Raw genomic sequence first — 25,634 nt, 5'->3', positions numbered from 1 at the left:
GATTCAATTCATTGCTCTATATTGCTTCCATTTTATACTAGTCGTAATGTGCATGTGCATGATGAGGTAACAATATTTCCATGCTTTGCATAACCCTCATACATGCCTTATAATGAGATCAGTGTTGTCACATATTCAATCTTTCTAACTAGAACTTGATTCAATTCATTGTTCCATATTGTTTCCATTTTATGCTAGACGTAATGTGCATGTGCATGATGAGGTAACAATGTTGTCGTGCTTTGCATAACCCTCATACATGCCTTATAATGAGATCAGTGTTGTCACAATGTCAATCTTTCTAAGTAGAATTGGATTCAATTCATTGCTCCATATTTTTTCCATTTTATACTAGTCGTAATGTGCATGTGCATGATGAGGTAACAATATTTCCATGCTTTGCATAACCCTCATACATGCCTTATAATGAGATCAGTGTTGTCACAATGTCAATCTTTCTAAGTAGAAATGGATTCAATTCATTGCTCCATATTTTTTCCATTTTATGCTAGACGTAATGCGCATGTGCATGATCAGGTAACAATGTTGTCGTGCTTTGCATAACCCTCATACATGCTTTATAATGAGATCGGTGTTTTCATAATGTCAATCTTTCTAAGTAGAACTGGATTCAATTCATTGTTCCATATTGTTTCCATTTTATGCTAGTCGTAATGTGCATGTGCATGATGAGGTTACAATGTTGTCGTGCTTTGCATAACCTTCATACATGCCTTATAATGAGATCAATGTTGTCACAATGTCAATATTTCTAAGTAGAACTGGATTCAACTCATTGCTCCATATTGTTTCCATTTTATGCTAGTCGTAATATGCATGTGCATGATGAGGTGACAATATTTCCATACTTTACATAACCCTCACACATGCCTTATAATGAGATTAGTGTTGTCACAATGTCAATTTTTCTAAGTAGAACTAGATTCAATTCATTGCTCCATATTGTTTCCATTTTATGCTGGTCGTAATGTGCGTGTGCATGATGAGGTAACAATATTGTCGTGCTTTGCATAACCCTCATACATGCCTTATAATGAGATCGGTGTTTTCACAATGTCAATATTTCTAAGTAGAACTGGATTCAACTTATTGCTCCATATTGTTTCCATTTTATGCTAGTCGTAATATGCATGTGCATGATGAGGTAACAATATTTCCATACTTTGCATAACCCTCACACATGCCTTATAATGAGATCAGTGTTGTCACAAGTCAATTTTTCTAAGTAGAACTAGATTCAATTCATTGCTCCATATTGTTTCCATTTTATGCTAGTCGTAATGTGCATGTGCATGATGAGGTAACAATATTGCCATGCTTTGCATAACCCTCATACATGCCTTATAATGAGATCAGTGTTGTCACAATGTCAATATTTCTAAGTACAACTGGGGAAAAAGTACGCTAACAAAATAAAAGAAAAATAATTATTTTATTTGGATCGATAAGGAATTTGGTATGATCAACGAATGATTTTCCAACAGTATTATATTAACGACAACATCAGTACTTCTAACTTAATTGGTGCACACTTTCCTGCAACGAACACCGAGACAATCTTCGACTTGCTGAGGAGTCCCTTTGTCGATGCAGTTCACGATCCCACAACCAAGCTTGCAGTTATCAGCCGAAGAAGTAGCACTGACTTTATTGGGAGAATCCGCCATCATAAAACGACATTCTATAAAACACAGAGGACCACATACAAAAAAAGGAACATCACCACCACTTTTCTTTGAACATAAATCCATACATGACTTCCAACATCCCGCTGAACTCTGTCGTGCAAACATTCCCAATACTAAGATCACCATCAGAAAGCACATCTTCAAGTTTTTTCCCTCCATTTTTGCAAACAACGAAACTCTAAATTCTAGCTTCTACGTTTCTCTCGAATGATTTGTTTGTCTTAAAATCTTGTTGTTGAAGGAATTCTAAAATGAATTTCTAATTTATAGGCTTCGAGCCTAATCCAGGACATATCGATATCGATATTGAATGTAATCATGATCCATGCCAGAACTTTAGATGCTTCTATTGCTCCATACTGTTTACATTTTATGCTAGTTGTAATGTGCATGTGCTTGATGAGGTAACATTATTGCCATGCTTTGCATAACCCTCGTACATGCCTTATAATGAAATCAATGTTGTCACAATGTCAATATATCTAAGTAGAACTGGATTCAATTCGTTGCTCCATATTGTTTCCATTTTACGCTAGTCTTAATGTGCATGTGCTTGATGAGGTAACAATATTGCCATGCTTTGCATAACCCTCGTACATGCCTTATAATGAAATCAATGTTGTCACAATGTCAATATATCTAAGTAGAACTTGATTCAATTCGTTGCTCCATATTGTTTCCATTTTACGGTAGTCTTAATGTGCATGTGCATGATGAGGTAACAATATTGCCATGCTTTGAATAAACCTCATACATGCCTTATAATAAGATCAGTTTTGTCACATTGTCAATCTTTCTAACTAGAACTTGATTCAATTTATTGTTCCATATTGTTTCCATTTTATGCTAGTCGTAATGTGCATGTGCATGATGAGGTAACCATATTTCCATGCTTTGCATAACCCTCATACATGCCTTATAATGAGATCAGTGTTGACACAATGTCAATCTTTCTAAGTATTATTGCCATGCTTTGCATAACCCTCGTACATGCCTTATAATGAAATCAATGTTGTCACAATGTCAATATATCTAAGTAGAACTGGATTCAATTCGTTGCTCCATATTGTTTCCATTTTACGCTAGTCTTAATGTGCATGTGCTTGATGAGGTAACAATATTGCCATGCTTTGCATAACCCTCGTACATGCCTTATAATGAAATCAATGTTGTCACAATGTCAATATATCTAAGTAGAACTTGATTCAATTCGTTGCTCCATATTGTTTCCATTTTACGGTAGTCTTAATGTGCATGTGCATGATGAGGTAACAATATTGCCATGCTTTGAATAAACCTCATACATGCCTTATAATAAGATCAGTTTTGTCACATTGTCAATCTTTCTAACTAGAACTTGATTCAATTTATTGTCCATATTGTTTCCATTTTATGCCAGTCGTAATGTGCATGTGCATGATGAGGTAACAATATTTACATGCTTTGCATAACCCTCATACATGCCTTATAATGAGATCAGTGTTGACATAATGTCAATCTTTCTAAGTATAACTGGATTCAATTCATTGCTCTATATTGTTTCCATTTTATAGTAGTCGTAATGTGCATGTGCATGATGAGGTAACAATATTTCCATGCTTTGCATAACCCTCATACATGCCTTATAATGAGATCAGTGTTGTCACATATTCAATCTTTCTAACTAGAACTTGATTCAATTCATTGTTCCATATTGTTTCCATTTTATGCTAGACGTAATGTGCATGTGCATGATGAGGTAACAATGTTGTCGTGCTTTGCATAACCCTCATACATGCCTTATAATGAGATCAGTGTTGTCACAATGTCAATCTTTCTAAGTAGAATTGGATTCAATTCATTGTGGATGGTGGATTCTCTTCTTTCAGATTTTAGTCCTTTCATGCAGATACTTCTTTAGTCATCTACAAGAGTGCCAGTATCATTTGCCATGTTCTGGTATATGTGGATGATATTCTTATAACTGGGTCATCAAATAAGTTTTGTGACAAGGTAATTGCTCAACTTGCTTTGTCTTTTATAGTAAAGGATTTAAGACCAATTCACTACTTCCTAGGATTTGATGATAAGAGAAATGAAAATATTACGTATATGTCTCAAACAAAATATACTATTGATTTCTTAAAGAAGAGTAATATGCTAACATCTAAGCCTTGCAATACTCCAGATATTGATGACACTAAAATGAGTAAGCATGATAGTACTCCTTTAACTGATCCTACAAAATATAGATCACTTGTGGGGGAACTTCGATACATCACTTGGACAAGACCAAAAATATGTTATGTTGTAAATGAGGTAAGTCAGCATATGAGTAATCATACAGATGTACATCTTGTTTCATCTAAGAGAATTATCAGATATTTGAAACACACAATTGATTATGGAATTATTCTGTAAAAGGGATTCGTACAACTCTCTCATGCTATTCTGATACAGATTGGTCTGGCATGCAATCCAGATGATAAGAGATTAACTAGTGGTTATCGTGTATTTTTTGGTTCTTCTCCCATGTCTTAGTCACCCAAGAAGCAACCTACAATTACTAGAATCTCCATTGAAGCAGAGTAAAGATCTCTTGATCACACAGTTTTATAAGTGCTCTGGGTTTGTCACCGTCTCAAAGACCTTCATGGTTTTCAGTATGCTACTCCTACTATTGGTTGTGATCATAAAAACTCGATTTCTCTGGTATCAGATCCAGTGTTGCACAACGGAATCAAATATGTTGCTCTGTATTTTCACTTCACAAGGGAGCTGGTTCAATCTAGCACTTTGTGCATCTACTATGTGTCCACTAATGCTCTTGTTGCATATGTCTTTACTAAGGGTTTGAGTGCATCTTGTTTTGAGGTTTTACTTGACAAGTTGAAGGTCCTTGGACCAGTTCAAATCGCGGGGGCTTAGTAAACTGTAAACACTGTTACAACTCTGTGTCAACAGTGACAGTTGTGTCTGTATGAGTCTTCCCTTATTCTTGATATGTGCGCATTTAGTATATTTCATCCGTACATTGAGCTGTTATGACAGCCAGTCTGTCACAGAGAGTAGGTGAGTATGTTGTGTTTGTATATAAGATATTCATCTCCCATCTTCCTTGTTGATATGAGTCTTATTTTTCCTTTCCTATCTCTATAATACTAAACAAGGTTTAACAAGTTTCAAGAGTGTATATATGAAGATTAATACACAAAATAAAATATATTATTATTTCTTTATTTGATCGGGTAACAAAAATTCGATAAAAAAAGAGGATATAGAAGATTTATACCACCCTAAGCCAAACATATAAAGAGAAAAAAAATGATGGTAGCAAACTATAAACCACTAATGAGGATCAAAATAAATGTACAAGTTTTTAATAATATCAACTGAGTTCGCAAACTCTATTTCTCAATAGCTAAGTTCCAATGTGCATGGAAAAGCCCCAAATTTTCCACTTTTGTATTCACTATGGGCATGGTAAAATGGAGAACATACCTGGCTAAGGCCTATCCCTATGCACATGTCAAACAGTTGATTTTTCCACTTTGGCACACCCACTATGTGTCAAAGTGCCAAACATATATGGTTATGTGCCAGGAATAGCAGATAGGCATACACGACGGAGTCTCTAATGATCGATGGAGTGTTCATCGCTAGATGGTCAAAATATCACTTGTTGGTCATTCCAGCGCCATCACTAGTCTTACTTCCGCTCTCTGAGTTGATCATCGCTCATCAGTTCCTCATCCAACGACTACAATTCCCCCCATCTATAAATACCCAATTTCAAACTCATTTTAACTCACATCAGAATTTTTAAATCTCTCTATAATTTTTCAGTCTTCAATGCTTTTCATCACTCTTCCAATTCCTCAAAGATCATGGCTGAGTTCGTAGCTAACATGCTTCCAAAATTCAAAAAGTTGCTAATCGTGCCAATGTGCGAAGTCGAATTAGAAAGCGATTACCAAAATTTACTACCGAGAAAGATGAATGTATTTGTGGGAATTTTGTTTCTTTTGCTAAGACTTTATTCGCAGATGAATTCAGTCTCCAAACATTTTAGGAAGGATTTGGGAAATTTCAAGAATAAACAATGATCCCCAACAATCGTGAGGTTTCAGGTTGAGTCATCGCTTCACTGTAATCAATACAGAAGTTATTAGGTATGTTTTTTTACTTCAGCAAGAAGGTCCAAACATGAGGGATGGTGAAACCATAATGGAACTTCAACAAAGATGTCATGCAGAATACCGTTGCATCTACGAAAAAGACTTCCAATTTGGTAGTTGTTTCGAGATTTAATTCAAGAGGATTTCCCAAATAATCCAATATTTATGTTTTAATTTCTTAATCGTCCACGTAAGTCTAAATACTAAGTTTTAATATTGGTCTTACTTTAATTTAAACTAAAATGTAACTTTAATTAAAATGTGAGATTGAATTAATAAAAAAATTAAACTTTATTCATTAAACTTCGAATTAATTATTAATAGTCATTTTACAAGACATAAAACTAGACAATAATAATTTGAAATGTATACTTTAAAAATAAAAACTTGAGACAATGTTTTTCATCTTGTTAATCTTTTTTAATTATTTCACCAAACTTTCAATTAATACGCTCATGAATGAAGTTTTTTTTGTTTATCTACTTCTCTGGCTTCAAATTTTTCTTTGCATTTTCTTAGTTTTGACTTGGTTAATATCCAAAATTTGAAGACTTCTTTGCTTTTTATCTATTTCTTTATAACTATTACATATCTTCAGTGGCGGAACCACTTAAGAGCAAGGGCGTGCAGTTGGACACTCAACATAACCGGATCCCAAGCCTAAACATTACTAAATACTAAGTTCCAAGCCCACTTTTATTTAGTTGCACCCCTAAAAGATACTTTTGCTTCCCCTTAGCCTAAAGCTGGCTCTGCCCCTGTATATTTTCTTAACGACACCTTCAACCACTACTCCGGAAAAATCAAATTGTGTTTTCGAATCAAGCTGGGTTTGAAATTGTGCCATTTGAGAAATATTGAAAAATAAATTAGATTGAGAATGAGAGAAATACAGAATTTTTTTTGTGTAAAATGTGTAATTTTTTGTTTGAAAATCACCTATTTATAGGCGACAAAGAACTAACCATTGGCGCTAGACTTTTCATCGAGCGATATTCATGGTAGCGTTGGCGATAGAGTCTTTATCGCAGACGATATTATATATATTGTTCGTTAGAAACTACGTCGCTCATTCGTTTTCCCATATTGGCAAAACTCGTTTGCCATGCCACCTGGTATGTCAAACAGGTTTTATTTTCCAATGTGCATAGGAATAGGCCTAAGTGGAAAATTTTCCAGGTCAAGTCTCTACCGAACAGTGGAGTCTCGAATGGGCGATCAAGTGTTGACCGAGCGACTTAAACTCGATCGATGACCGTTGAGTGTTTACCTCTTGATATTTTTTTGATAATTTAAAACTTCTTCTCTCCTATTCAATTCAAATATTACTTTTATCACACAAGGATCCCACCAAAATATAGTAAAATATTATAATACTTCATCACACCTACACAAATAAATTATTTATTAATAAGGGAACCTTAGACTAGTGGTCCCTTGACTACTTCGAAACCTCCTTAAATTGGAGTGGATTCTGATAATTACGGGTTCGAGCCTGTTTGTATCCTTAATATTCTACACCAATAATAGACTAACTTAGGCGTACGAAGATCCTCTTATTAGCTAAGTATAGTTCATTGGGCTATAAAAGCACTCTATGTGAAAAGCCCATGTGCAACAAACTAAACAAAAGTAGCTAGTTAGGCCTCATAAGGGTTATATATAGAAGCCCATGTACACTGAGCCAAGTCAACGCAAGAGAGGAAGCCCATCATCACTGCCACGACAGCAGCACATACTAGTTGGTATGTGCCACGTCATCAACCGACTGCCATGTCAGCTGCCACGTCAGCAACACATGCTAGTTACAGTCACCACGTCAGCATTAAGGAGCCACGTTAGCATAAAAGCGACACAAACCTTGTGCCACGTCAGCAAACGATGCCACGTCAGCATGCCATGTCAGGAAGTTCTGTTTTATGACGTCAGCACACGTCATCATGACGTCATCAGATACCGATTCCGTTAGAATATTCCGATTCCGTCAGAAGATTCCGTTAACGTTAATTATACACCGTCGCACCTAACGCCGTTAGATGACGGTGTCAATCACGTCAGCATTACGTGGTCTGATGACATCAGCATGACGTCATCAACAGAGTCTTCATCTCCTATGGTTCCGGTCAGCAGAGCCGTCGGCGACGGTCATCTTCTCCGTTAATGACCGGTCATCTTCTCCGACAGGTTGCAGCAGCAGAATCTGGCGGCCGAGCCCGACGGCCAGAGACGGCGGCGTTTGGTGGCGGCAGTGTTCAACGGCGGCGACGTCCGACGGAGGCTACCGGTGGCGGCGGAGGTCCCCGACGGCGGCAATGCCGTCCGGCCAATTCTGCCTGATTCAGTGTGGCGCATGCAACATAATATGGTGGTTCCCTATTCGGTAATGAGCGGTTTCAGCCGTGAAAATATAATTTTACTTTCTCACTCAACTAGTTATAAATATAGTATGCGATAAGAAAGAATTTGTTCCCACAGAGAGGCTTTTATTGTTATCAATTTTCAGTTTCTTAGTAACCAAAGAGGGGGGGGGGGTTATCTAAATAAACAAAGCAATAAAATTAAACAAAAGCAATAAAATAATTTGAATAATCAATAAGAAAAAGACATTGGTCATGGGATAGTACCATTCACAAGCATGTATTTTCATCAATGACTAGAATTGGAATTTTAATCTCTCATCTATTAGAAGTCCTAGGATATCTTGATCGCAAGAGTATCCCGTTTATTTCCCAATTTTATCACAAATAACATTAAAAGATGCTAATGCGAAATCTACCTAGAAAGCAACCTAAAGTGTAAAAGCACAATTAAGTTTAACTCCCTAAGAGCAATAAGTTCTATGAAATAAGACTAATCAATGCAAACAAACGTGTAAAAGCACTAATTCGTTTTAACAAAGGTTATGATTCATATGCAATTAAAAAGATGTATCACTACAAGTAATAATGGCACTATGCTACTTACGATCAGGGATAAACAACTATTTCGTATTGAAAACCCTAATCTAGCAATAGAGATGAATGTAAATCGGATTGATTCCGGACTCAACCAAACTAACAATCAAATCATACGACAATTTTAATAATGAATCATAAACAATAAAATATTGAGACAAAACTAATTCATTGAATCAAATTTCATGCTTGAGAAATCACTTTTATCCCATAACCAATAATTAAGTTTAGTTACTCATAATAATGGAGTTCATCATAATCATAATCATAAAATAATTGAAGAAGATGAAAAATAAACGAAAGTAAACCCTAGTTGTAGTTATCTTCAAACCTCCAAGAAATATTACGTGATATCAAAAAAAGTAGAAAACTTTCTTTTTGTAGCTTTTCTCCCTTCCAAAACTAGGTCAAGTCTTCAAAAGCCAAAGTCCAATAGCAAGATGTCCACCAAGCCCATATGTGAGGAAAACCCATGTAGAAAATATGTACAAAATCGTCGCCGGAAATCGCCGGAAAAGTTTTCAGGTGACCGGCAAAGTCCGCCCGGTCACCGGGTCAAATCGGTCAGGTCAACAAGTCAACTCGTTCAAGTCAACCGAGTCAAGGTGAGTCAGGGTGAGTAGTGGCCAAGGCCATCGCACTGGTCTGAGCTTTGCTGATGCACAATGATTGTGCTTCATTGCTTCTTCTGCTCAGCCATCTGTGGTGCACCATCATTGTGCTTCACTGCTTCTTGGCAAGCCATCATGTGATGCACAATCATTGTGCTTCACAACTTCTGAATTTCCCATCTCTAACAACATAAAAGCTTCCCCTTCCCATCCATCAAACCAACATCTCACAACATTTCCTGCAATCATAACTTGCAATTCTGCTAATCTTGTAATTCCTAGCTGCACTTGCACCTAACTGTCTTTACTTCTCAGCTCAAGAACTGCATCATCCTTTTCATCATTTACTGCACTCATCACCTGAAGTTCACACATTGCACTTGGCTTCCACCACTTGCACTGCACCAGCATCACACTCTGCAGTCATCCATCATTCAGACAGCATCACTCAGTTCATTTCACTCCCTGCTGCTCCATTGCAACCATCATTCAGACAGCACCACTCGGCTTGACTCGGCTGGAGCTGACTGAACCCAATCTCGTGTATTTCAATTTCTTGTCTCATGGGCTGTTGAGAATTACTAACAGAATCGACCCTTTGAGCAGTTTGTTTGACTACTGCCATAACTCGATTTGGGAAAACACGATTTTCTTTTCTCGAAACCCTTGTTCGGCACCAATGTTTGTATGGTAAAAATAGTTCTACCACAAACACGAATTTGATGTGAATTGTTGAAGATTGATCTGCTGCTTTTTTTCTCCAAGTGAATAGTGTTGGGGGTACCTGCAAAAAACCCTCCGATGCTTAAGTTATCTTAGTTTTTCACAGATTATTTTTGTGGGGAAGATTGCATACCTTCTCGGGTTGTGTCCTATCTATTTATATGTTGCAAATTAGGCCCTTAACCTAATTTCCAGATAGGAATAAATTGTATTAATTCCCCTGCATGCCTCCCTGTAGTAATTTCCCTGCATGCCTCCCTGTTGTAATTCCCCTGCATGCCTCCCTAGCATAAATTGTATAATTGGCCTTGCATGCCTCTTAAAATATTATTCCGGAATATTCCATTGGTCAATAAAACTTCCCAGAAACTTCCTCTAGGGTTATGGTATTAACTAAGGATGAGGCATCATTAGTCAATCCCAAGCAAATGGGTGCAAAAGGCAAAGCCCATACAATGGGGTATAGATAACCAAAGGTTTAAGAGAAGTGGGTGTAAGCATATGGGGCGTAAACATCCGCAGGCAAGACATACTTGGGCTGATACATCCCCACGCCTCGGCTCGTCTTGACTCGGCTAGCGGCTCGGCTCAACTGGCTGACTCGGCTCAGCTGGGTGTAATCATCCTTTAATGCAAACAGAGTGGGGTGGAAATAGCCGAAGCAGTATAACAATATAACACAGCGAAGCACCGGATTGAACTTGGACGTTGGCTTTGGACGCCGACCTGCAGATGCTGTCGTCGGAGAAGATGACCGGAGACGGAGACGACCGGTGCTGGAACAGAAGTCCGGTGGAAGGTGACGTCATGCTGACGTTGAAGACGTTAACGCTAACGACATTATCTCGAAGCCATCTGATTCGCTGAAGCACTAACGACGTTAGACTAAACTGGCGGCATCAGGAATATGCCCACGGTAACGGAATATTATGTAAGGTAAAGTATTGCTGACTGGACTATCCGCTGACGTGGAAGATACTGGTTAGTCATTGTTGCTGACGTGGCAACTGTGTACCGACGTGGCAGATACCGGTTGTTTATTTTGCTGAGTGACATTAGTGACGTGGTATTGCTGATGTGTCACTGATAACGTGGATTCTGATGATGACGTGGCACACTCTGGTTGGTCAACTTTGTTGGCGTGGCACTGCTGACGTGGCTGTGGTGATGGGGCTCCTCACTTGTTTGATTTGGACATATGCACATGGAATTCTATGTAAGGTATTCTAGGCCCATGCAAGGCCATTTTTGGGTGTGAAATATTAGGGTACAAACAATGCTCTTACACATATTCGGTGAACTGATTCTCTTTTTTGAACTTTTTAGGATTGAATTTTGATTTTTTACTAAGTTTCCATATGTTATCTTGGATTTGTGAGATATTGGCCACACCCTAGAGAAATCTCTGCCTTCTCGGCGAGTTTCTCGGTAAAATTACGTTACGTTTCGTTGAGATTAAAAAATTCGCCTCGATCGTGAACCGAGACTGAAGATTTTGGTTGTCTCCGCCCAAATTGACTACAATGGGCTCAACTACTTATTACACTATTTACATGCCAACTATGGATGAAGGGCAGTTATAAAGAATAAAGAAATAGCTCAATTCAATTCATTTTATTGTATTTTATTTTGATTGATAAAGGATTTAGTCTAAACACCCTGCCTTTACGCTTTACCGCTGTACTACGGATTGATACAGTGAAATCCGCGTCACTTCTTTTTACTTATTTCATTATTACAATGGACGATTAGGCATCGGTACTTCTAACTGAATTGGTGCACACTTTCCCGCAACGAGCACTGAGACAATCTTCGACTTGTTGAGGAGTCCCTTTGTCGATGCAGTTTACGATCCCACAACCAAGCTTGCAGTTATCAGCCGAAGAAATAGTATCGACTTTATTGGGATAATCCTTCATCATGAAGCGACATTCTATAAAACACAGAGAACCACATATATAGAAAGGAACATCACCACCACTTTTCTTTGAACATAAATCCATGCATGACTTCCAACACCCCGCTGAACTCTGCCCTGCGAACATTCCCAATACTAAGATCACCATCAGAAAGCACATCTTCAAGTTTTTGCCCTCCATTTTTGCTATCAACTAAAACGTAAATTTAGCTTCCTCTTTTTCTCTCTATCATTTTGTTTTTCTTTAAAATTTTGATTGGAGTAATACAATGAAGGGATAATTTATAGGATTTGAGCCTAATCCATGACATATATTATTCATATCGACAAACGCAATCATGATCCATGCCAGCACCTAAGAATGCTTCTATTGTTCCATATTATTTCCATTTTATGCTAGTCGTAATGTGCATGTGCATGATGAGGTAACAATATTGTCATGCTTTGCATAACCGTCATACATGCCTTATAATGAGATCACTGTTGTCACAATGTCAATCTTTCTAAATAGAACTGGATTCAATTCTTGCCTTAAAAATAATTTCAATTTAAAAATTTAGAGCTAAGACAGCCAAAGACAAAAAATTTGAACTTGTAGAGCGTCGGTGATCCTCGCTGAGATTTAAAAAAATGCGGTGAACGTGGATCGAACACGCAACCTTCAGATCTTCAGTCTGACGCTCTCCCAACTGAGCTATCCCCGCACATGTACAACAGTCTTTCTCTTCTTCTTCCTCACCGGGTCTGTATCCAAGAACGTATAACAAATGCGACCATTTGGAGTTATGAGTTATATAAACTTGGGTCCAAATACTCCAAAGTAGAAAGATACCTGAGGCAATATAAGCATGCAGTTGAGAGAGTGAAAAGGATGGGTAGTGATGGAGGCAGCCTATCGGCAAGCTACAAATGATTGCAACTTCCATCAGTACAATGCTTTGCATTTTCATTCAAGAAGCAAATACTAGGCGCAACTGTTTAGTTCTATATCTTACTGTAGTTGCAGGAAATCCTACACTACATTCTTCATATGATTTGATCATTAATCAACTCATTTTAGGTTTATATTCTTAATTTTATTGAGTAATCTTCGGATGTTCTTACAAGAAAAGATATAGAACTAAAGAATGATCTCTGCACTAAACTTTCTCTCTCCTATTTACTTGTTTCTTACTCAAAAAAGATCTCTCTCCCATCTTTACAACTTGAACGACTATTTATAGGGAAATACATAGTGGATGACAGCTAATCTGTCCTCTATTTTCGGATATGGCGTGCGAAATTCTCGCAACCTTACAAATGTTAATTTCACAATCTCTCTAATTTTCGCAGGACTATCACATCTTTCTCATGATCCTAGCTGACGTTGTTTGTTATATTCTTCCTGAAATTGTTCTGCGACGCTATTGTGCTGTATCATTGATAATTTCGCTGAGACATTATTGTTGCGAGATTCTAATCCTATATCTTTCCTCTTCTCATATATTCTCTGCAAAGTATAGAATGATGTGAGAAATGACGTAGCTGTTCTCTTCTTTATATTCTGCATTTATCAGACGTATTCTTTCTTCCATTTATTTCTCGACACGTCTTTTGTAACCGTTTCCTTTTAACCGCTTATATCTTTCCGTATTAATCGTGTTGATTTTTTCGAGGAGAAATTCCCTCTATATATATTCCTTCTCACTCTCTTTTTTCTTCTTTTTATTTTCTCCGCAACTTCATCGTTCTCCTGCAAATTCCATTATTGCAACTTTTCTTCTTTCTTCTTCATCTTCATACCAGATCTTCATAGTTCGTAATTTTCTTCGAGACAATCTCCCTGCTATTATTTTTCATGGATTCATCAAGGTTAGTCTTCTCTTTTCTTCTTTATGAGTTTTGCTGAAATTGATATATTTGAAATTGATCTTGTTTATTGCCTTATTTGATGTCGTTTATGTGATTCCCATACTCTTGTTATTTCAGCAAAAGCGGCAACACTAAATTTACAGTTCAGAACCCTAACATTCCCAAATCACAGCATAAGGTTGTCGCACATAAAAGAAAGTCTGCGAGTGAGAAGGTAGTAAGAAACACTATCTTTTTCTAATAACAATATTGTTGTCTCTGTTTCTTATCTGGATTGTAATTCGCAGGGTGATAAAGATCTTCATAAACCTCTCAAGAAATCTCGCCACCTTAAAACTGTTCCAACTTCTGTTCCTTTCCACCTACTCATTTCTTCCAAATCTCCTGCAACGTCTTCGCAAGATAAACCTTTATCTCCAATTCGCGAAAATGCTGCCTCTGACTTCATTTCTTCAGTTGACCTTTCTATGATTGAAATTCCCCTTGTGGATCCTTCTGCGAATGAAACCTCTTCTCTTTCCATTGAGAATGTTTCTCAACCTTCTATCTCTACCAGTCGTCTACCCAAGTCTCTTCCTCTTTCGAAAGAAACCGTGGAAGCGATAGATATTGCTTTCAAAGTTTTATCTGAAATTCTGGATGATGGAAAGAAGTCTTCTACTAATCATATCAAGTCTAATATTTGCGAAATTCTGAGCAAACATTTGGGTTCTGACAGAACTGCTTCGCAGATAGCTTTAGAAAAAGAGTGTAATGCTCTTCGTCTTAAAAATCAGAAGCTTCAGAATATTTTGCTGGATCGTGATAATCTTCGCAAGAAGAATGATAAATTGAGAGGTATGATTTTCTTATCTATGTCTTTAATTTGCCTTTTCGATGGTTTTATCCTTCCCATGTTTAATTATCCTTGAAATCCCTCTTTCGCATGTTAAGCATTAAACCAGAAACGAACAATGGAGAGATATCAATTTGAATCTGCTGTTGAAGAAGCCCGTGTTGAGAAAGAAATCTTGATGGATAAATATAACCAATTAGATAACCTCTATTCATATTCTCTTGATCAGATAAATAATCTTACAATGAAAATACCCAATTAGTTCAAAGACAAGATCTATTAAGTAATGAAGTATCTCGTCTTTCTTATTCTTTAACTAAAGCTAATTTAGGGATGGAAAATTTATCAGATGAGAATAAAACCTTATCTCAAGAGAAGCGAACTTATTTAAACAAGATGGCGATATCTTCGCAACAACTTAGTATTCTCCAAAAAGTATGTGCTGACCAAGAGCAATCTCCTCGCTCTTTGAGAAATGAACTTCAAGAAGTAACAAAGTCATCTATCGCTGAAAGAGATACACTCATTCAAGGTAGAATAACTTTAATTGTAAAGGCGAATCAGCTTAAAGATCAATATTCCAAATTAGAAGAATCTTATTCTTCTCTTGCGAAGAAAAATGCCTTCCTTGTTTCTAAAGAGAAAAATCTTCAGTCTCGACTTAAAGGTTTAGTTAGAGATAAATTTGATGATGCAATGGACCGTTGGGAGAATAGTTGTCTGTCCTTGATTCAACACCTTATTTCGCAAAAGGAAGGTAGTCATAATAGTTTGACTGCCTTAATTATCTTTTCTTTGTCATATCTCTCTGAACTCCTTATATTAATGAAATTTTGTATTCTATCTTTCGCAGAGTCTGAGAAGAATCTTCATTCTTCCATTTCTGTTTTGGAGGCTAAATATGCCAAAATTCACAAAGAAAATGCATTGCTTGTCTACTCATACTGGTTCTCGCGATCGAGCGGAAAGAAAACTTGATTATCTTGCTTATTTTAAGGACATTCAAGATAGGAATCATCATAGAGCACTTCTTCGCCAAGTTCATCTCCGGTCTGAAGTCCTTGTAAATGACATTTTATTATCCAACTCTCTTCCTCCTACATCAATTGATCCTTTAGAAGTAGATGACGATGAAGTTCCTCGTCCTGCTGATAGTGATTATGATTATGAAAGCGGTGCAGAGGATAATTTCTTAGAAGATGAAGAAGATATTCCTTCTAAAGAAGCGTCTGCTGGTGTCAATCAAAATGAGAAAGAAATTTCTCCTGAAGAAGTAATTGCTGGCGGTAATCAAGATGCTAATCATGGCGAAGATCAAAACCGAAATGAAGGAGAGGCTTGCGAGTATATTGGCGAAGAAATTTTGTCATCTCCTGCTACCGAAATTAAAATTGAATCTTGAGCTCTCTATCTAGCTTTGTCTTCTTGAATTGTCTTATTTTTATCACTTTTGCGAATTACATTTTTCTACCAACTTTGGAATCAACTTTTCTTTTAATATTTTGTTGATGAGAAAGATAATGCTTCTTGTGTATTGATTCCCATACTTTCCTCTCATTATCTTTCCTGCAAAAATTAATCTGTTGGGAATACTTATAATTAATTTGTTTTATCATATGATCTTATTTTTCCTTCCTAATTAAAGGTCTTATTATGCCACCTTTTGTCATTGCGACAAAATCGCAGGACGTCCTTGCACTTTCATGCAAAAACCCATTGATCTTGCGTTAACTTTTTCTTTTGTATTATGACCTCTTCAGGAATGTTGCGACAATATGACAGGCCTAAATATTCTTGCGAAAATAAATCCCCATGACATTGCCGTCTTGCGACAAAATCGTCGGACGTCTTCACACTTTCATGCGAAAACCCATTGATCTCGTCTTATATTTTTCTTTTGTATTATTGCCTCTTCAGGATTGTTGCACAAATATGACAAGCCTTAACATCCTTGCGAATAAAAAGCCTCATGACATTTGTGTCTTAAGACACTTATCAGCTCCCTAATGGAGGGTGCCGCCCTTATCTCCCCCCCTGGTTGCCCCTTCAAGGAGGCGTACTTCTACCATACAAGGTTAGCTCCTCCCATCTAGGATTAACAACAACCAGTTGTTTTCGCATCCTCTTATCCCTTTTACCTATATGGCTTATTGTTACGAGACTGCACCCTAAGTGGGGTTTTCTTCAGGCCGAGTGCAGTATGAGCCAAGACTTGTCAAGAATGACAAGGACGCTTCAAACGCCCCCGACACTCTTTACTCAACCGTGTACCTCGGTTCCTTGATCAGATTCTGCACTCCTTGGGAGAGTCCTTATTACCTTAGTCGCCCAACCTAAGTCATATGCTTAAGCTGAGAATCCAAGGTGCCTCTCCCGGATGGGCTTTATTGACCCCAAATCTCCATAACTCAGGTTCCGGTGGCGGTGTAGCCTTTCCCTGAGCCATGCAATAGGTACCCCATAATATGACGTACTTTAGGTCTTACATTTGCCTCTTGCGAAATTTTACTCGCGAACTAGGGTGTACGCCATAAAGGTTCGCCTCTTTATTTTATGTCATTGTTCTGTGATTATCTCTGTGAAAATTTCGCACATTATGATCTTGTTTAGATATGAGTAATCTTGCAATTATTCTTTCAGATTCCATAACTTCTCAAAGCTTCTTACGGATAATATCTTTTTAAGTACAACCTGTTCCATGGTCTGTCCAATCTATGACCAACATTTCTTCCTTCTGGATCCATAAAGCTATAAGCTCCTGTTCAAACTATTTCCTTAATGATGTAAGGTCCATCCCATTTTTTCGCTAATTATCCACCATTTTCTCGCTGATATATTGTTGTTTCTCGCAGAACTAGATCTCCTGGTTGAAATTCGCGTACTTTGACACATTTATTATATTCTCGAGCTAATCTTCGCTGATAATTCTCCGTATGTTGTAAAGCTTTTTCTCTTCTTTCTTCCAATTCATCAAGTTTGTTTAAAATTAAGCCCGCACTAAGATTTTTCTCCCAAGCTTCTATTTTTGTTGTCGGAATAAAAACTTCTGTTGGTAATACCGTTTCAACTCCGTATGTTAAACAAAAAGGTGACACACCAGATTTATATGCGGTATCCATTGAAACCCTAGATGGAAAACGATGGGTTCTAAACTGAATGCCATGGACCATGGTCTAGTGGAAGAAAACACCAAGAAAGAACCCGTATATACTTCATTATGTGCTTGTTCGCACCATGCTCTGTGATGTTCTTCCAATTTCTTCTTTAATATATCTGAAATTGTTTTATTTGTTGCTTCTACTTGACCATTAGCTTGTGGATACAAAGGAGTTGACTTTCCACATTTTATCTTGAATGCACTAAGTAACATTTCTATATTCTGCCCCTCAAACTGTTTCCCATTATCAGATACCAACTGTGCAGGAATTCCAAATCTGCAAATGATATTTTCGAATATAAATGTAAAGATATCTTTGTCGCAAATATGCTGTACTTCCTTCACTTCTGTCCATTTTGTTAAATAATCTGTTGCAACTATTAAGTATTTTCTTTGTCCAGTTCCTGGTAAAAATGGCCCCACAATATCTAAGCCCCATTTTCCAAAGGGACAAACACTAGTTGAAGATGACAATGGTGCTCCTGGTGCATGTATTTTCTTTCCATGTCGCTGACAATCTTCGCAACATCTTGATATTTGTTTTGCATCTTCATGCATGTATGGCCAGTAATAACCTTGCATTTTTGCTCTATGTGCCAAAGATCTTCCTCCACTATGATTGCCAGCATCTCCACCATGTAACATTTTCAACACCTTTTCTCCTTCCTCCCGTGTCAAACATCTGAGTGATGGTCCACTAAAGGATTTTCGGTATAGTAACCCATCTCTTAATTCATAATTCGTTACTCGGATTTTTAACTTGTGTGTTTCCAATATATTTCTTGGTGTTTCTCCTTTCACCAAATATGCATGAAGTTCCATTCTCCAGTATGCGACACTGTTTATTTGTTCTTCTTTTTCATTATCTATTATCATCACATCCACATCTTCCTCTTCTTTATTGATTGATGGTGACAGAAGTGTTTGTATTTTTATGCATCTCGCAGTTGGATCTGTCATCATGTTTGAGATGAAAGCAAAAGCGTCTGCGAGTCTATTATCTTTTCTTGAAATGTGTCTCCATTTTATTTTTGGGATTTTCGCTGACAATTCTTCAACCAGTTTCTTGTATTTCTTCAAGGATGGTTCATTTGTAGTACACTCTCCTTTTATTTGGCGAATAACTAGCTGCGAATCACTAGTGATCCTGCCATTTTCTAGTTTCATTTCTATTGCGAATTTTAAGGCATGTATCACAGCTTCATATTTTGTTTCATTATTAGTGGATGCAAATTCCAATCTGAATGAAAAAGCCATCTTTATTCCTTCTGGCGAAATTAAAACAATTCCAACTCCATTTACTTCTCCATTTGATGATCCATCTACCAATATTTCCCATCTATTTGGTTCTGTTAATAAATATTTTGGATCTCCATGCTCTTCTTCTACATCCATCATTTCTTCTACTGCTTCATCTTCTTCTAAAGGAAATTCTGCCAAGAAATCCGCAACAACTTGTGATTTTGGTGAAGACAAAATTTCATATTTAATATCAAAGTGGCCTACTTGTGCATTCCATCTCTCCACCCTTCCTGGTCTTTTAAAATTCTTCATCACTGATTCAATTGGTACTTTTGTTAATACCTTTATCTTGTGTGCTTGAAAGTATATGCGGAGCTTAAATGATGCATAAACTAATGCTAAGATTAACTTTTCAATCTTTGAGTAATTTTTCTCGGCAGTATTAAAAGTTTTGCTAATGTAATAAATGGGATTCTCCACTCCTGCGTCTACTCGCAATAACACAACACTTAATGCATGCGACGTTGTCGCAAGGTAGATCAATAATTCTTCTCCTGGTTCTGCTTTTTGTAAAATAGTTGTATTCATAAGATGTTCTTTGATTCCTTGAAAAGCCTTTTCAAATTCATCACTCCATTTAAATTTTGCACCCTTCTTGAGTATATCGAAAAAATATTTGCATTTCTCTGATGATCGCGAAATGAATCTCCCCAGCAACGCTAGAAGCCCATTAAACTTTTGTACATCTTTTATTGTTGCTGGTGTTGGCATGTCACAAAACTGCTTGCACTTTTTCTGGATCAACCTGTATTCCTTCCTTTGATACAATGTAGCCTAAAATTTTTCCCGATGCAACTCCAATAGTACACTTCTCAGGATTCAATTTAATGTTATACTGCCGCATTTGTTCAAAAATCTCCCTCAAATCTTGTACATGGTCTTTAGCTTCTTTACTCTTTACTAACATGTCATCCACGTATACTTCTAACGTCTTGTGTATCCATTTTGCGAACACCTTCTCTACCATTCTTTGGTATGTCGCTCCCGCATTTCGCAAACCAAATGACATTTTCGTGTAACAATATAAACCTCTAGGGGCAAAGAAAGCAGTATGTTCTTGATCTTCTTCAGAGAGAGGGATTTGGTTATACCCTTTGTATCCATCTAAAGATGATACCCTATCGTTTCCCGCTGCGGATTCTACCATTTGAGGAATATCTGGTAACGGAAAACTGTCTTTGGGGCAAGCTTTGTTTAAATCAGTGAAATCTATGCAAATCCTGATTCCTTTATTTTTTTTTTGGGACAATGACCAATTCTCTATCCATTCTGGGTATTTGGCTTCTCTTATAATTCCTGCCTCAAGCATTTTCTGTAGTTCTTCTTCTATTTGGGAATGGTAAGTTGTTTCAATTTTTCTTATTCTATGTTTAAATGGTCTCACATTTTTGTTAATCTCCAATTTGTGGCATGCAATTGATGGATTTATCCTGGTATCTCATCCATGCTTCCTGCGAAAATATCTTTATATTCTCGCAACAAGTTAACAGTTCTTTCTCTTCTATATCCATTTTGGTTCCAATTCTCAACATTAGAGGCTCCTCTATAGTCCCAACGTTTATTTCTTTTATTGGTTCTTCGACAATGTAACTGGGTTTAGGTTCTCCCATTGGTGTTGGTTCTTTTATTGCTTTTATGGGTCCTTCTCCTTTTTCCGAAATTTCGCTGGGTATTCCTTTGCCTTCTTTTTCCCTTATCATATATACTCTAAATTCTTCTTCCTTCTTTGCTTCCTTTGCCAATTTTTTACGAAATTGTTTCTTTTTTGCTTGTCCTTCATAACGTTTTACTTCAATTTGATGACATAATTTCGCATTGTCAACATCTCCTCTGATTTCACCTATTCCATTTGGAGTGGGGAATTTAATACATTGATGCAACGTTGATACCAAAACTTTTATCGCATGTATCCATGGTATTCCTAATAACATATTATATGGCGATTCCATATCCACCACACACAATGTTACTTGTGTTTCGATTTCTCCAAGTGGAATTCGTACCACTATCTCTCCTTTAGGTTTTGTTGTGGATTTTCCAAAGCCGTGAACAAAATATGTTGAATTGGAAATTTCTTCATCTTTAAATCCCATTCCCCGGAATGCGTGATAAAATATTATATCAACTGAACTTCCTGTATCAATTAAAGTTCTGTTCAACATCCATTCTCCCGTGGATTTTATTGTTGTCTCTTTCTCTTTCCGTGTAATAGGCACTGTGATGACCAACGGAGATGTGTGGTTCAAATTTTCTTTTTGTATTTCTTCCGCCATGAATGCAATTTTTTGCTTTTCCCAATCTTTCAAGGACGATGTTTTTTCTACCGCCATAACTTTCCTTCCTTCAAAATTTCGTTTATGTATTCTTCCTTTGATGTTTTCATGGAATTCATTAATCATCGTTTTTGTTATCATATTACACTCCAATATTTTGCCATTTTCATTAATTCTATTCATCTTTCTTCTAACTGATTCATTGATTTATTTAATCACTTTTTTAATTTGAATATTCTCAATCAATAATCTTCAACTTTCTACCTTCAAGTCCCTGTTTCTAGCGCCACTATGTAGTTGCAGGAAATCCTACACTACACTCTTCATATGATTTCATCATGAATCAACTCATTTTAGGTTTATATTCTTAATTTTATTGAGTAATCTTCGGATGTTCTTACAAGAAAAGATAAAGAACTAAATAATGATCTCTGCACTAAAATTTCTCTCTCCTATTTACTTGTTTGTTACTCAAAAAAGATCTCTCCCATCTTTACAACTTGAATGACTATTTATAGGAAAATACATAGTGGATGACAGCTAGGGTCAATTTTGAGATGCCCAAGACCGTAGGGTTGTGCTTTCATGCCCATGCCCTAGATTAAACTTGATATGCCCAATTTTAAATTTAACATGCTAGAATCAATTTAGAGATGTCCAAGACCTTAGGGTTGTTCTTTCATGCTCATGCCCTAGATTAAACTTGATATGCCCAAGTTTAAATTTGGCATGCCTATGATCAATTTTGAGATGTCCAAGACCGTAGGATTGTGCTTTCATGCCCATGCCCTAGATTAAATTTGATATGCCTATGATCAATTTTGAGTTGCTCAATCGCATTGAGTAGACTACTACTAATTTGTTGGTAATATTTAGTATAAATCTGTTACATATATAAATTAGAAACGGCTTTACACCCAATTTATTTATTTATTTAATAGGTTTTTAATCTCCAACTGCTGAGAATTAACACAATAACCATTTCTTATTTTAGATTTTTATATAGGATGTATATGCCACCTTTAAATATCAAAATTTTCTGTTATCGTATATTAAAATTGGCTATAAATTTTTAGTTTAACACTCAAGATGCGATTATTTGAAATAAAAAACGAGTTTTCCTCCCATATTTTGTTTTTCTTAGTTGTTGATAACAAATTACACTTTTCTAATAGGGCACTATATTATGGTGGAATTTTTTAATTTTAACAATATATGATAAGCCAAATCAATTAGTCTGGTTTTATAGTCAATACCAACATCTTGGAAGAATGAAAGTGGTTAATTGTTACTTTGAACAGGTTATATTGGGAAAAAAGCGAAAAGTGTTAAACATAAGTATAATTCAATGTTTCTATTCAAAAATCTAACAAACACTATGCATTGCCATTTGACTCGTTTTTGTGTTTTGTGAGATTAAAATTTCAGTCATGAATCGATAAAAACTGAAAATAGATACTAGTGGCATCAACTAGCTGGTTGACTTCATAGCTCGTAGACTACTACATGTGGTCTGGTACATAACTAGTAATCAAATGACATGTTTCAGTACCTCATCTCAGACGCTATATCTTGTACCTAAGAGTACAGGAGAGAAAATAAATTACTAATGCAATCAATAAGATTTGGCAATTGTTGCCTTACGCAGTCATTTGGGCTAGATGTGAAGATCGGAACAAAAGAAGCAGGTTTGTTGGTGATGCCATCTTTAGGAACTATGATGACATTTTTTATTGCCAAGATTCATTTCCATTTTTATGGCTGTCAAAAGAAATTATTCTCTGTGTATTCCTTTGGTAATTAGATATCGTAACGCCATGATGTGTCATGGCCTAGACAGTTCCGACCCTATAAATTGCTCCTGAAATGAAACTCCTTCCATCAAAATTCCAAGATAACCAAAGTGTGCTAAAGAGAGATAATATCAGAGTTTGGAAACAATGGAAGGGAAAAATGTGAAGGTGATTTCTTTGATGGTCATAGTAATGTTTGGAATGTTCGTAGGGAGGAGTTCAGCATTCAGCAAGGACTGCTTTGTAGGATGTATGGTGCTATGCGCTGTTACTCATCCTAACAGGCAGATGTTTTTATGCCCATTTACTTGCTTGAAGAAATGTATTTTCAGGTCGGATGACCCGGATCCTTCTAACAAGATTGAGTCTCCTGGTGATCGCTACTGCAAGCTTGGTTGTGCTACCGTGAACTGCATCAGCAAAAGCACTCCTCAGAATCCTCTTGGAGACCAAGTTCAACATTGTGTTAATTCTTACTGCACTAAAAAATGCACAAACTAAGCACCTTTCTACATATTAAGGAATTTTTTAATCAAACAAGAGTAATATATGTATTCGATTTATTTGGAAGTTACTTTATTATGAAATATGATTTTCTACACCGAATAATTTTACAAGTTTTTTTTATTTCTTTTGTCGTGTCTTGAGGATAAATGTTATAATCCTGGTTTAAAAGAAAAAGTGATGAAAATTTCCAAACCACTCCAACTTTGAAATACTAGTTCCGACCCCATTGCCTCTAGAGTTGGATGTTTGTTGGTAGATCCAGCTTATAAATGAACCAAATATTGCCCAAGTCATAGTACATTTATATGCATTGGACTACCGACTACGGAATTTTATTAACTTTGAACCATTGCATTCGAGATGCTCAAACGGGAGTTTTTAACCAAAGAGGTAAATCATGATGAACCTTAGAAAGTAGAGTTAGGCCCGCCTGAGTCCGTTATCAGCCATTTCATTAGCCTCTAAGTACAAATCCACTTATTAAAAGTTTTAAGCAAGCAATTCAAAATGACGCTATTTGTTGTCTATTTAACAACCCGAACCCTAAACTACTGTACATTAGAATCTGCTTCCTTAATTAATCGCCTCATGAACCTACTTCTTATCTTCATCTGCCTCAGCGATGCAATAATCTCCTCATATTTTATCATACACCGATAATTACCCATGAACGGTTGCCAACAATGAGTTCCACCAGCAGCAACATACTCCCCAAAGGCCACGGTCATATCAACGGATTCTACTAAACCTTCAATATCTTTTCTGAATCCGCAAAGTTGAGGAGGATAGGGCCCATCTTCTTCATAATCTTCAAGAGCCTCAAGACCCAATTTTTCCATTAAGTCATTGAATTTGTCCGCAAGAACATTGGCAGCACGAAGAGGAGGTCTGCACATTTCTATGTCGCTCTGAGCACACATTGTTTCAGCTTCAACTTCCTCGATTTCGTTTTTAAGATAATCATAACCACTGCCAAAGTTACCTCCTGCTAGTGCTTCAATGAATCCCTTGAAATGGTGGTTTCTAGCAGGGATTTTTGGAGGAGAAGGATAACCAATTAATTCCCTCATAAGCCTGCTTCTTATCTTCATTTTTCGCAGCGATGCAACAATCTCATGATATTTTAGCATACACCAATAAATACTCTCGAAGTGATCCCAACGATCCTCTCCACCAGCTGCAACAAACTCCCCAAAGGCCACTGTCATCTCAACGGATTCTACTAAATCTTCAATCTCTTCTCTGAATCTCTGCAGGTGATGCGGATAATCTGCATCATCACCAGCTTCTTTTTCATTGTCGTCAAGAGTCGGAAGACCTAATTTTTCCATCAAGGCATTGAATTTGTCCGCCAGAAGCTCGACAGCATCAAGAGGAGGTCTATCACCGGATTCTATGCTGCACTCAGCATCGCTTTGTTCATCTTGAACTTTCTGTATTTCGTTTTTCAGATAATCATCATCTCGAAAGTTACTTTCTGCTGCTTCTCCACTGAATTTCCTGACATGGTTTCCAGAGATCTGTAGAGAAGGAGAAGTATAATTAAAAGTGTGGTGGTGGAGTTTAGAAACAAATACTTTTATTAGGTTTGAAGAAGAAGACGAAGACATGGGTTTTGATGATGACCATCTTATAATAAATGGGTTTTTCCTTAACAGTGGTGATGATGATCTGCACAGAGAAGAAAATCTTGAAGAAATTTGATTCATTTTTTTTTTCTTGGAGAAGAAGAAAAAAGGAAAACCTGATACACCAGATTTATATGCGGCATCCGTTGAAACCCTAAATGGAAAACGATAGGTTCTAAACTGAATGCCATGGCCCATGGGCTAGTGGAAGAAAAA

General features: G+C 36.8%; 1 protein-coding gene and 1 non-coding gene across 2 annotated transcripts; one reads left to right on the top strand and one right to left on the bottom strand.

Moving 5' to 3' along the window:
- Positions 1 to 12,703: 12,703 nt before the first annotated feature.
- On the bottom strand, positions 12,704 to 12,776 carry TRNAF-GAA. Its single transcript has one exon. It is a non-coding gene; the product is annotated as a tRNA-Phe (tRNA).
- Positions 12,777 to 23,430: 10,654 nt separating this feature from the next.
- On the top strand, positions 23,431 to 23,784 carry LOC113309941 (thionin-like protein 2). Its single transcript, XM_026558455.1, has one exon. The coding sequence runs from the start codon at positions 23,431 to 23,433 to the stop codon at positions 23,782 to 23,784; it is 354 nt and encodes a 117-aa protein (XP_026414240.1).
- The last annotated feature ends 1,850 nt before the right edge of the window (positions 23,785 to 25,634 follow it).

This window comes from Papaver somniferum, chromosome 9 (genome assembly GCF_003573695.1).
Source record: "Papaver somniferum cultivar HN1 chromosome 9, ASM357369v1, whole genome shotgun sequence".
NCBI classification, from domain to species: Eukaryota; Viridiplantae; Streptophyta; class Magnoliopsida; order Ranunculales; family Papaveraceae; genus Papaver; species Papaver somniferum.
This window is presented reverse-complemented; position numbering and strand designations above follow the sequence as displayed.

What these genes read in the sequence shown, in the direction of transcription:
- LOC113309941 (XM_026558455.1), top strand. Translation starts at nt 23,431, where the DNA reads ATGGAAGGGAAAAATGTGAAGGTGATTTCTTTGATGGTCATAGTAATG.